The 13326-nt window shown below is 40.7% G+C and overlaps 1 protein-coding gene across 1 annotated transcript in view; it reads right to left on the bottom strand.

Annotated features, from left to right (window-relative positions):
* Positions 1-13326, bottom strand: part of LOC107120373 (attractin-like protein 1) — a 910146-nt gene that overhangs the window by 715632 nt on the left and 181188 nt on the right. The window contains 2 exon segments of the mRNA XM_015423059.1: positions 2-115; positions 11249-11367. Of these exon segments, the coding sequence (XP_015278545.1) occupies positions 2-115; positions 11249-11367 (233 nt within the window).

Below are 13326 nucleotides of genomic sequence, written 5' to 3'. Positions count from 1 at the left end.
CCTGCTGTCGCTGGTCCCACTGGCAGTTGAGATTTAGTGAACAACTTTTACAACTAGTCAGCTTATTACAGATCTGTTCATTTCTCACATGGCATTTGGTGTAGTTTTTTACTGACTGGAACACAAACAGGCATGTAAAATGTGTTAATTTTATGAACAGAATAAATGCAGGTTGAAACCGCAGGAGGAATTGTTTATACGAGGATTAACAAATCATATAAATGTATATGTTAGGATAATGCTTATCCATGGCCCTTCACTTGTTTATGAGGAAGAAGTAGAAATCAGAATATTTATTTTATCTATTTAACAAGAAGGGCCAAATATCTTAGAAAGAATAAAACATACATAGAAGTTAAGAAGGTACCTTTTAGCAAAATTGATTACTAGCTTTTCATTTACAAGAAATTACATAAACTTAAACCACAGAGAAGCATGTTCTTAGGTGAATTAACTAGTTCTTCCTAAGTGAGGGACCAACTTATCAAGTCAACACAGTGCTGGATCAACTGTCAGGAGGTATGTCTTCATATACATACATAGTCAAAATTCAAGTAGGGTCTATTAATTAGAATCTCTCAACCTCAGCACCTCAGGTGTAATATGCAGGAACATCTAGCATCATAAAAATGGTCAACAGGACAAATCTGATTGTGAGGCTTTTGCACATTAGAAGTCCCATATAACTTAAGGGTATTTTCACGAGAGGCACATATATGTGTTCTGCTGTTTGTTTCGGTACTCTGCTGACAGGCTGTGGTCTGGATTACACAGAATATAGGGAAGGGATACAGTTGTGTGGGGCTGGACTCTTACCTCTCTATCATTCAAATTAAGGAATTCTTCACAGCCACACTCCCACCCCACCCGTTTATCTTCCTCTGGCAAAACCTCAGAAGGACAAGAAAAAACCCCCTGCATATTTCAGAATTCTGGAAGGAACACTCAAGTTCACAGAACCTCTCTACAAGTTATATACTTCTGTTTGTATCCCGTAAGATATTGTTCATTTTCATTTTTTTTAGATTTTCATACTATGTAGAGTACATAACGTAACGTACATAACATAACATACGAAGCATAACGTAATAAGTTTTCTTTCAAATCCAGCATGCATTAAAATTCACACATGTAAAATTTTATATAATACCTGTTAAAATGCTTAGAAGCAGTGACAACGGAAGAATTAGGTCTCCACCTCTAATTATTTTAATGACACGTACAGAATCACAGAGTTGGAAGGGGCCATACAGGCCATTCAGCCCAACCCCCTGCTCAATGCAGGATTAGCCTAGAGCATCCCTGACAATATGTGCAGTTATACATATGTGCACCTATCACATATAAAGATAGGCTGGTGTGTTTTCTACTCAGGCATACATACACAAAATGTTAAGTGAGAACTGGCCTTCCGGAGGAGGGCAACAAAGACTCAAAGAAACATTTGATGAAAAGCTAAGAGCAACCAAGCATGCTAAGTATTCAGAAAAGAAGATTAAAGGAGACACTGGATAGCAGTCGTTTGGAGGGGGGGAAAGAAAATAATCCAGCTGCCAGAACATATGGACAAAGGAACTAGTGGAATTTCCTTCTGTGGTGGGTTAGAGATGAACATCTGTACAGAATGAATTAACTCTAGGGGATCTTGCTAGTGCAATGGTCTGGATAGGGTTCTCATACACATGTCCTCTCTCAGAAGTAAATGGTTTCCCAATTCAAATTACTTAATGGATGAAGAATCACAGAAAGTAGGAGGACACTGCTGGTACATCAGCTATCAATGAGAATTAAGAGCCGAAACCACTTTCAAACTGCCAAATTGCACTAAAAGCAGTTCATATATTCAAAACATAAGATTCCAGTCATACACAATTATTGATAACATGAAACAGTCAGAATGAACCGTGTGTACATTTCAAAAAACACTCTGAAATAAACCCATTATATGCTTAAGATCTTACTGAAAGGCTTTGCAAAGGCAATCAGAAACAAATGTGAAAAACCACCATATTCTTTTATAGAAGCTCTATACAGCAAATTAACCAGAGCAAAATGTTGCAAAGTGACAGAAGGTAAACCTGTAAAATATGCGCAGATGAATTTCAGAAAACCCTTTTTATACCTATTTGCATTTAGTTTGGCTCAGTCATTATACATTATTGACAATGCTGACTGAGAGGTTGATTACAATGAATTTTAAATTGCAAGCAAGCACCATCTGCTCACTTAACACTGTCCCCACCTAATATCCCTTGTTAACATGTCATTATCACAATGTCAAAATCCTGAAAAGTTCAGGCTGCTTTCAAAAATGAAACCATATGGTAGTAAGCAACACTAAATGCACAGGGAAAAAAGGGAGATGTAAGACAATTTTTACCACTTCTTCACAATGTTTACCACTTCTTCACAATGTGGTTTTCTGACTAGTGCTAGCCCAAGGCTACCTAACAGTGCTTTAAAAAGAAATTCAAACTATTAGTAACTATTCCCTCTGTTCTCATCTCACTTCCGTAACCCCAGCTCTTACTTCTTCTAAATCCAATTTACACATTCCTTCCTGGACAAATCTCAGAAGCCTAGTGTAAATGCAAATCCAATAGGTAATTGCTGTTAACACTAAGATTCTAGCCCAAAAACTACCAAACCCAATTAAATGCAGAACTATGACAGTGCATATATTGCACACGTTTTCATGTAGTCACAAGCAGTGTAAAATAGCTAAGTGGAACATCATAAATAAACTGACTCATTGCAAATATCTTTTTCTTTATTTCCATATACAATGGTAGCATATCTGCCGCAAAACCTCACTTTCTCACTTTCATCTTAGCATGGTATGCGTCTTTGCGGTGAGTAAACTTGTATTATGGAGATAACTCGGGCTACAGTGCAGAAAAAAAATCTCTCATGGAGATTTAACAGACATGCTTTGTTGTTATACGTGGTTTAAAACACTGGTGACCCCCATGATCTTATGGGCAACCAGCGGTCATTTCGGGGGGGATCGCGGGGGATCACAGTTCCCCCGGGTGAGGTACAGGGGGTGGGGCACATGACGAAGCCCCGCCCCGTGCTTCCGGCCGCCCCGCTTCCGGCCCTCATTCAGCCAGGAGGCAGGAGAAGAGGGAGGGTAAGTTGCTTCCTCCCTACCTCTCCCCACCCCTGTCTGCCTGGGGCCAGGGAGGGCCTTCGCGGGGCTTCCTTGTACTCCCGCCGGCCTTGCAGGTCCACCGCCGGGCCCCTCATGGGGCTCGGCAGTGGAGCTGCAAGGCCGCCGGCGACCGGGACCGTTGGGGCCGGGGTGTGTGGCCTTATGACACACTTCCGGTGATGTCAGGGGGTGTTGCCTTATGACACACTTCCGGTGATGTCAGGGGGTGTGGCATATGCTAATGAGTTATGCTAATGAGTTCCCCTAGCTCTTTTTCTACAAAATGACCCCTGTGGGCAACCCAGACTGCAAACTTGGGGGCTAGCATGATCATCACAAACCAGAATCTAGAAAAGAGTCTCTAATGCAGCCTCCCCCCCCCCACTATTTGGTACCTCTTATTTGATGCATGTCTACCATGCAGTTCTGTTGTACTACAGTCCCAGTAAGCTATGGAAGGTGCTGCCCCTGGGACAAAGCTTAAGATTTACTAAACCCGAGATTTAAGAATACTACTGCCTTGCAGCTCTGTTTTGATTTCAATATGAGTGAAACCATATTTGTTGGGTTTTTTCCCTTTCGAATTCTCTGGTGCCTTCACTGTTCTCCATGACTTATCAAAATTAATTGCTAGTGTTTCAGTATGTTCATTAGTTAATTCCCCCATGATACAGAGATGCATATACAGTAGACCAACTGATTAAAGTAGTTCAAGGTCTGTTTTGTTCATGGCAGTTTTCTGGGGGGTTTTAAGTACTCCCTTGCTTCTTATCAATACTGCAAATGATATTTTTTTTCCATTTTAAGTCTCTGTACATGTCAGTATTTGCTTGTTAAACTTCCATGCAATTAAATAGCCCAGCAGCTGTATTTCTCCCTAACAGACCTAGGAATACAGTTTTCTTGTATTTGTTTTTCCATTCCATGTCCATTTCCCAGTGGTCTGGGACTCTAAGCAAGTTATGCTTTAGTCAAGTTACAGCCACAGAGCTTTAAATTAGGCTCAGGTCTGCTAGCTATTCAAAGTTATTTGCATATGCATGGGTTGAGATACAGACTTTTACTTGGCTGAGTTCTCACTGGGAGGGTGAAATAGGAGATTCTCTCACCTGTTTGCATATTGTGCTACCAGACTAGTGCTTGCTGTTGCACCCCATGTTCTATACTTCTGTCCACAAGAGGGAGATTTCCTTTGTTTCTAAATATATTGATTTGGATTCTTTAATATTCTTATATGCTCATAGTCACTACTTGGTTTTGGTGATGTTTTTGTTAGTTTCAGTGGAACAACCACATTGCCACCTGTGACTTCTTTGGTCTCCAATTAGGATGAGACTGTTGCCCTTAACCAAAGGACCCTTCCCTTCCAAATTTCAAGCATTTCAGAGAAAGTCTCTCTATTTCAGAGACCATTAAAATTGTCTTACAGCCCTTGATGCAGACACTAATCCCCGTAGGCACACACAAAACCTGTAGTAGGATAATTTATTTCAGCATCTTTCTTCTAGCCCATGACTAACAACTTCCTTCCCCAGTGGAGCCAGTGGACTTGCTTGAAAAAAATTAAACCTTAAATAGTGAAGTTAGTTGCTGTAGATTTTCCGGGTTGTGTGGCCATGGTCTTGACAATTTAGAACCTGACGTTTCACCAGTAACTGTGACTGGCATCCTCAGAGATATAACACAGAAAGATGGAGTACTCCATCTTTCTGTGTTATACCTCTGAGAATGCCAGTCACGGTTACTGGCGAAACGTCAGGTTCTACAATGGCCACACAACCCGGAAAATCTACAGCAACTAATGAACTCTGGCCGTGAAAGCCTTTGACAACATATTAAATAGTGAAGGCTGATAAGATAATCGGGAAGGGTTTATCTCTTGCACCCGTATGCCCTATTCTGTTTTTACAAAGAAACAAAATCCTCTGACTCATGAATGGCAGACTCATGAATAATCATATCCCTGCGGGCCTGCATCAAGACAAGGGCACAGATCTCTCACCTTGTTGTGTAGTGGAGTTTCACTTACCCTTCTTGGTAGAAACTCTAGCCTCTGCAATGCAAAGCAAATGGACTACTTATCTCAAGGGGTGAATACTGATATACAGGGCTCTAACTGCTCTTCTTTAGTGGCACACTTGTCAAAATGTGCTAGGCTTGAGATTTTGAGAGGACCTAGACAAGGTTATAGAAACGCCTACTCTCCCTCCTTCTCCTAGGGTGCTAACAAAGCATCTAGCTACTTCCTACAATCAAATGCCCAATAGCTGAAACAGCTCATGGAAACAACACGCCTGGTTATATAAAAATGAGGGCCCTTCCCAAGCAGGATTGCCAGTTTTTTGGTTTGGGAAATTCCTGGGGATTTGGGGGCATAGCCTACAGAGGGTGGGGTATAATGCCATAGAGCCTACCCTCCAACGCAGTCATTTTCTCCAGGGGAACTGAGCTCTGTTCTCTGGAGATCACTTGTAATTCTGGGAGATCTCTGGGCCCTATCTGGGGGTTGGCAACCCAATTTGCAAGCCAGGGCCGCTACTGGAACAAATGCTGTGCTCAAAAACACCACTCAGGGATGATGCTGTACAGCAACAACCAGGGTTCCCTCTAAGCTGAGTTAGTATGAGCTAGCTCACAGTTTTTTAGCCTCTGGCTCATACATTTTTGTCTTCGTTTAGGAAGGATAGCTCCAGAGCAAACTAATTTATGCAGTAGCCAAATCACCTGCTCACGACTTTAATGCCAGTAGCTCAGAAAGTAGAATTTGTGCTCATAGGACTCCACAGCTTAGAGAGAGCATTGGCAGCAACATGGGCGAATTATTCTGGCTGGACATTATTTCTATATCTTTAGAATTATTCTTTCCTGTGTTCCTAGCTACCACAGGGAAATAGAAACTAAAGACATTGCAGATTAATTGAACCTAAAAGCAGAGTGCAGACACAGAAATTGTGTCACCACCAGAAATACAGCCCAATCCAGACTACAGATCTGAAACTCGGGAAATAATTTCACTCAGATTCATTACTCTTTCAATGAAAGTGATGTGTTCGGATTGGACTACAGTTAGTCACTATCTTTAAAACACACCTATTTTAAAATATGTTTTGTTTTCCATTCGTGAGCAATATATGCACAGCTATGGTTGCCAATCACCAGGTGGTAGCTGGAGATATCCCAGAAATACAGTGGGTCTCCAGGTTACCGAGATCAGCTGCTTTGGAAGGTAGACTCTATAGCATCATAACCCGCTGAGGTCCCTCCCCAGGCCCCCCCCAAAAATCTCCAGGAATTTCCTAACCCAGAATTGGCAACCATGTACACAGCATGTATATCTGTACATCTGGACAAACACACACATACAAACCAGCTTGGACTGTACACTGTTTTGACTTGGAAGAATCAATTTTCTGACCAGTATCAAAAATTCAACTGGGATGTCAAGGAACTGGATGAATGTGGTGGTTTTATAATTTGTAGAAGCGGGGGTGGGTGGGGCAGGGGGGGCGTTGTACCAGGGAGAAAGTCATTGCAATGACAGGGACAACAACTTTTAGAATGCAGTCTTTATTTCATAAACAACAGTGAAAGGGTAGGGGTGCCTGTGTATGACAGATAGAGTAATGCTTCAGTTCTTTACCACTATGGTAATCTCACCCTCTTCCCTCCCTCATCCACAAGCTTTCCCCTTTTTTTCATCCATGCTGAGCAGCCCCTTTATCTATTTTCTTCTTATTTGTCTATGTCTGTCCAACCCAGTCGCTTTAATACATATATTTTGATGCTGGCCCAGCCCAGGGAACTGACAGAAGAGACAAAATCACCTTCATATATTCAACTTCTGAAATGGCACATGAGAGGCTTTTGAAAGTTCAAAATAAACAAAACATTTTATTTAACTTAGAGGAGAAAACGTCAGGCGGAATCAGGGGTAGGATGTATGAGGTGAACCGGTAATACAACTGAGGTAATTTTGTAATCACACTAACTCCAGATAATTTGTTGCCAACAAGTAAGTGTTTCTGCTATTCACAAATGTCTTTTACAACCTTTGAGGAGAAAGGCTTTCTTTTCAGTTTCTTCATAAACACTCAAGCATAGGTTTCTGAGTTTCACTGACTCCTAAAGTCTAGAAGGCAGGAACATACAACAAAGTTCCCAAAATCCTTCTGTATGTACAGATGAGGGATCACTCCTCTTTTATGAGCTATCTCCCTTTTCACTGGGAAGGGATTACTTCTCTTAATTAGAAGCTGGGACCCTGACTCACCTGGGGGCCTGTTTGCAGCCCCGCGAGGAGGGGAAAGAGAGAGGACATCCATGGCAGGCCGGCCGGAGGGGGCGGGCCAGCAGCAAGCATGTGAAGCACATCAACTATGTTTCCTGCAGTTTAGCATCCCTGACCTGTTTCGGAATTTCAACTTCACTGCTTTCTCGATAAATGTAATGTATGATAGGGGAAAGTCCAGAATATACGTAATTTCTGTTCATTTTCCAACTGTTCTTACATAACAGGACTTAAAAGATAAATACTTTTAATACAATACACTTGCCTCAGTCCTTCTCTTTCTTCATTTCCTATCTAGGTTTTTTACTTCCACATTTCTTGGCAACATACATGAAAAATTACATAAAGCTGTCATTTGCAACTTTCTTTTCAAACATCACTCCAACCAGCTTTTCTAATATTTGTTTGCTTTTAAAGAGAAATATTTATTATAGCTATAAATGTTGTTTATCAATGCAGGAAAAATACCCACAGAATTCTGATGTACTTCCAAGGGTTTGCCTTATCACAAGTAATTTTACTCTCCTGTCAGAGCACTACTGTATGCCACTGATAACACATAAGTAAAGTCAATCACTGTTGATAGCAATCTTCACATTTTTTTCTCAATGAAGGTTTATTATGGTGGTAAGAAGAGGGGGGCAAAGGTGGATTCTTTTTTTAAAAAAAATGCAACCAAGTAAAAAAGGATGTAACATTTCCTATTTTCTTATTAACAATTTCATATGCTATAGGCAATGTGCAAAATTATGAAAAACTTCAAAACCAACAATGTGTACTGATATAAACAACCAACAATACTGGAATTTACAGCTTGTTTTAAAATTAATCATGAATGTTTATTAACCAAGTTATCAATCTTAAATTTTGGAGGGAGGTGTGCTAATTTAAACAGTATTGTTATAAGGTAAATATACTTATTTAGATAACCTACATTGAAGTGTTTGTTTATTTAAAGTATTTCTATCCTGCCTTTCTCAATAAGTGGATTCAAAAAGACGTGTGGGGCTTATATGAAAGTCCCAACATTGCTATAGATATTATTTTTTATATATATAATTTTTTCTACATACAACCTAACAAACTACACACTAACTAAAATTACAGCTACACAACGACTATGTATCATAATTACTGTTATCTTAAGTCTTCTCTATATGTTAAGAATAAAAATCTCATTCTGTTGTTTCAATATGCATAAAGTTAAAGCTATTAACACTGCAAGAATCTGTAATGTAATATAAACATTTATTCTTAGTTTTAAGCTATTTTTTGCCTTTCTTTCCTTTCTTCTTGCTTTTATAGTACCAAGGTGGTTTAGGTGCTGCTTCTCCTAATTCTGATTCAGATTCAACTTCTGAGCTACCATCTGTGGTTGTTTCATGACATTCCAAGTCCTGGAAGCTATCAACTTCTCCTTCTTCTTCTACCTCTGTGTTCTTTTTGTCTTTTTCTGAGTCTTGCTGTTTTTCCAAAAACTGTTTCGCTTTAATAAGAGAGTGAATCTTTTCTTTTTTGCCTTTATAGTTGAACATCAAAACTTCAGGTAGTATCCATTTGTAGGTGGTGGACTTATCCTGTAGATAAGTGGTTAAGTTCTTGTACAATTTCTTCTTCTTCCTTATCTCAAATGGAATGTCTTTTAGAATTCTGATCTCTTCTTCTTTGATTTTCAGTGTAGTCCCGGATGTTGCTTTCAGTATTGTATCTCTTATGGATATCTTAGAGAATCTGACATATATTTCACCAGGCAGGTTTTTGTTTTAATAAATTCTGAATATGTCTGATAGGCCATATCCATTTCGCTTTGTAGTACTTCTACCTTGAGACCTCTCACTGGTGCCTGCACTTCACTAAGGATTTCTTTTAGATTCGCAGGTTTGTTTTTTGGAACACCCTGAAATCTCAGCACATATGAAGATTTTTCCATTTGTAGCTGCAAAAGTTGAGTTTTGTCTGAAGATCTTTCTTTTTCCACAACTTCCAGTCTTTGATCAATTGCTTTTGTCTTGATTACCACTTCTTCTGTTCTTTTATTAGACTCTTTTAGCTGTTTTTGTAAAGACTCCAACGTCTTGTTGATGTTGATCATCTGTGCCACCAGAGGTCACAATGCAGTATCCAGCATGCCTGGAAAGTCAACGTTCGCTTCCGGTCTGGAGACCGGACATGCTGAGCTGGCAGTTTCTTGTTGAATCTTTGCTTTCGCTGCCATCTTTTCAGCCCGATAAGACATGGTTATATTTTGGGAAAAGTTAACCTAAGTTTTTAAAGTTTTATTAGCTTTAATGCCTTTAACAATCTGGCATTGTGCTAGTTGAAACCAGCAATCCACTCAAACGCCGCCATTTTCTGCACCCTTTGTAATGCTTTTAAATTTTCTTTGTCATTTTCAAGGGGTGGGTAGCCTCCCCCCCCCTCCGCTTTTTCTTGGGGGCACCCATGCTAGCGTATTACTCATGATCCACTTGATCCAGTAAGAGAAAGTCTTTTTTATTTTCACCCGATCTGTTGCTCGCTAGTCTGGTATGCTCGTCTCATGCCCAGAATAGTACAGCGGTGGCGGGACCTATAGGGGCAGGGGGGAGCCTCAATCCTTTGGCCTCGGTCTTGGGAGAGGCACCCCAGGCTGAGAACCCTCTACAAGGGCTCCGGGGAGAGTCCAGAGCCAGCCAGACTCCCTCCCTGCCGCCGGGTCATGGGCCGCTCTCTCCAGAGCTTCGGAGGAGCATGCCCGCCATCAACGCGTCGAAACCGGACATTGCTCTAGATATTTTTAACGCTCTATTTCAGATTAAGCCTAGAAATGTAATGCATAAAACTGGTAATTTTGGAATATGTGTACGTCTAATTGTTGTTGGCCTTTTTGGATACATTTGCAATGAGCTATGACCTAAAATATACTGAACTAAAAGTGTTTATGACATTTTAATATACTTTATTTTTGAGAGAAAGATCCTGATTACTTGGTATGCATTATGTTACAACACACTAGCACAGTAGGAGGGTCTTCTAAGAAAAAAAGTAATCCTTTAAGGCCTTTCTTTGAGGATAATTTACAACTTTACAATACTTAATGTTAAACCTTTGGCCAATACTGTCAGGAGTTTTGGGGTGAGTTGTCACTAATATGCAGATGACACCCAGCATTACATAATCCTGGGAAGGTCATAGGCCAGAGCCTTGAGCTCAAGGGGCTATAGGGTTGCCAGGTCCCTCGGTGGGCAGGAAAACCCCTGCTCGAGAGGCCCATTCACCGCCAGCCCAGATTGGGCTGCCCAGGGGGAACTCCACCCCCAAAGTCTGTGACATGCGCGGCGTGAAAATGCCACCCAGAGGTGACGTCATCACATCGGGCATGTTACCAGGGGACACTCTATCATTCAAGGGAAAACTCTATGGTTTTCCCTCGAATGATTGTGGCCCTGCCCCCAACATGCCCGACGCAATGACGTCACTTCTAAGGGCATAAGGCAGGATATAAATATTTTGAATAAACAATATCTAAATAAAAGCTTTCTAACAATCAGATACTGTGAAAGAACACTACTTAGAACCTTAGAAAATTATGACAATCACATAAGATTAAAATTATTTGTTGCAAGAGGACCTGGAAAACAAGGTGCACAAGTTTCATTATTTTTCTTCCCAGTTACATTAAATGTCTTAGGAATTAATTCATGATGTAGCAATTTAATATGGATTTCAAACACCTGTGACATTTACATTCAAAGGCACCAAAGAGCAAGCTAATGGTTACAAAGCAGCGCTGTTAACAAAGCAACGTCATGGTCATAAATACTCACCACACTGCAGTTACTGTTTGCTGAAATGCACTTCTTGTCATCACACCACTGACAGCCATTTGTATTGGCAGTACAGCTGGCACAATCTGCATATCTGTAACATCTGTCATCTGCTGCAGCTATAATACAAATGAAAGATAAAGCAAAGCATCAAGATGAGAGACAAAGGATGTCACCCTTCTTAATTTGCACATTTTTAACAGCTGCTGGAAATGATACCTAGAGCTTTCTCATTGTAAATATGACCTTCAATTCAAGATTCAAGTTGCTCAACATGTTCAGTACATTTTACTTATACTGTTCACTGAACAGTTTTACTCATATTGTTCACTGAATCGTCCTCAAAACTTTTCTACATCTCATAGCTGGCAAATTTCATGGGGATGCCTGTATTAATCTGCTGTAGCCAAAATAATAAACAGATTCTTACAGCACCTTAATGAATTTATTGCTCTATAAGCTTTTGTGAGTCAGAGCTCATTTCATCGAATACCTGCCAAAAATCTGTTTTGGGACTATAATCCAGGAAATACACAATACTGGGATACCACAACCACAGGAACACACTTTCCCAGGGTTTGAAAGGATTGCTTAGGGAAGTTCCATTATCCTTGTACCCACAGACCGCAGAATCTAACCCAATATTTACAAATATCTATTTGGCATAAGAAACAAGAATGCAATCTGTCCAATATTTTCTGTGGCATTGTTATGTGTCCAAGAAATACGAAACAGTCCTAGTATAGTTGACCTTAGATTTTATTTATTTGTTAAACATTACATAAAGTGTCCAGGGAGCTCAGAATGGTATACATCTCAGTTTATTCCTCTCATTTTAGTTTCACTTCATTTTACTTTCCTTTGTTGTGAAACTTACTTTACATTTGCTGTAGAGAAGGCTCATAGCAGGGCTTCTGTTAAGCCTGAGACATTGCCGCAAGCATATGTAACACCAAAGGCATTTGGAAATTCAGTTCTTATGTTTCCTGCCATCTCTATACGAACATAAGAACATAAGAGAAGCCAATGTTGGATCAGGCCAATGGCCTATCCAGTCCAACACTCTGTCACACAGGGGCCAAAAAGACCAGGTGCCATCAGGAGGTCCAGCAGTGGGGCCAGGACACTAGGCTACCTGAAAATGGACTGTGGTTCTGGATTGTACTACTGGACCCTGGACTTTGATTTTGGACTGGGAGACCTGTTGTGGCCTGGGACTTGCCTCCAATCTGATAAACAGGACACCTTCTCCTCTCTTCAGCTCCAGCTTTCATGGTTATTTGTCTATATGGTTCCCTCAACTCTAAGCATCTTTCTGAGTCAAAGACTACCAGAGGAGGGGGGAAGATGGGGGTAAAAATCCCTGTACTCTGCTCTGATCTATGTTTTTATGCACCATGTTGATACTAGCCTGCAATTTAAAAACACTCCCTAGTAATTCTCACTCAGAACAATCAATGTCTAACATAAACACCACTTATCCTTTTTCATTGATTTCTTCTATCTCTTGTGATTATCCCTTTCTCTTGAATTAAATACTTTTTCAGTGACTTCATTACTAGTACATTTTGACCAAAATGATTATCTTTCCGATGAGTACAGGTTTGTTCAAACCAGTGGCTGTAACTAAAGTATAACATGAAAACCAAAAGAAAGCCTATAACATCTGCCAATATGAGACATCAGTCCTACTCTAAATACTACAGAACCTGGTAAACACATTAAGGAAAGATCCAGGTGACAGTCAAGAACATTAATACGTTTTAAAATCCAGCAAAGGCAAAAGAAGCCATTATCTTCATGACACTAAATATGTAATCTATGGCTGCGGTCACACGGAACAGAAGCCACACAAGTGAGACGGAAAACAGGCGGAGTTTCCGGGCGCGATCTCACCAGCACATCTGGGAAGCGTAGCACTCCCGTGGCACAACCGAGGCTTCCAGCCGAAACTGCGTGGCAAAAAACTAGTACCTCGGAGGTACTAGTTTCCGGAAACTGCGGGGCAAGGGCGGGCGTCTGATCGCGTTTCCGCTGGCATCCGGCACCCGCCCATGTCCCCTTGCAAATAAGGTGGG

The sequence above is a fragment of the Gekko japonicus genome, unplaced genomic scaffold (assembly GCF_001447785.1).
Source record: "Gekko japonicus isolate JY-2015 unplaced genomic scaffold, Gekko_japonicus_V1.1 scaffold288, whole genome shotgun sequence".
Classification (NCBI taxonomy): Eukaryota; Metazoa; Chordata; class Lepidosauria; order Squamata; family Gekkonidae; genus Gekko; species Gekko japonicus.
The sequence above is the reverse complement of the archived record's forward strand: the minus strand, read 5'-3'. Positions and strand labels throughout refer to the sequence as shown.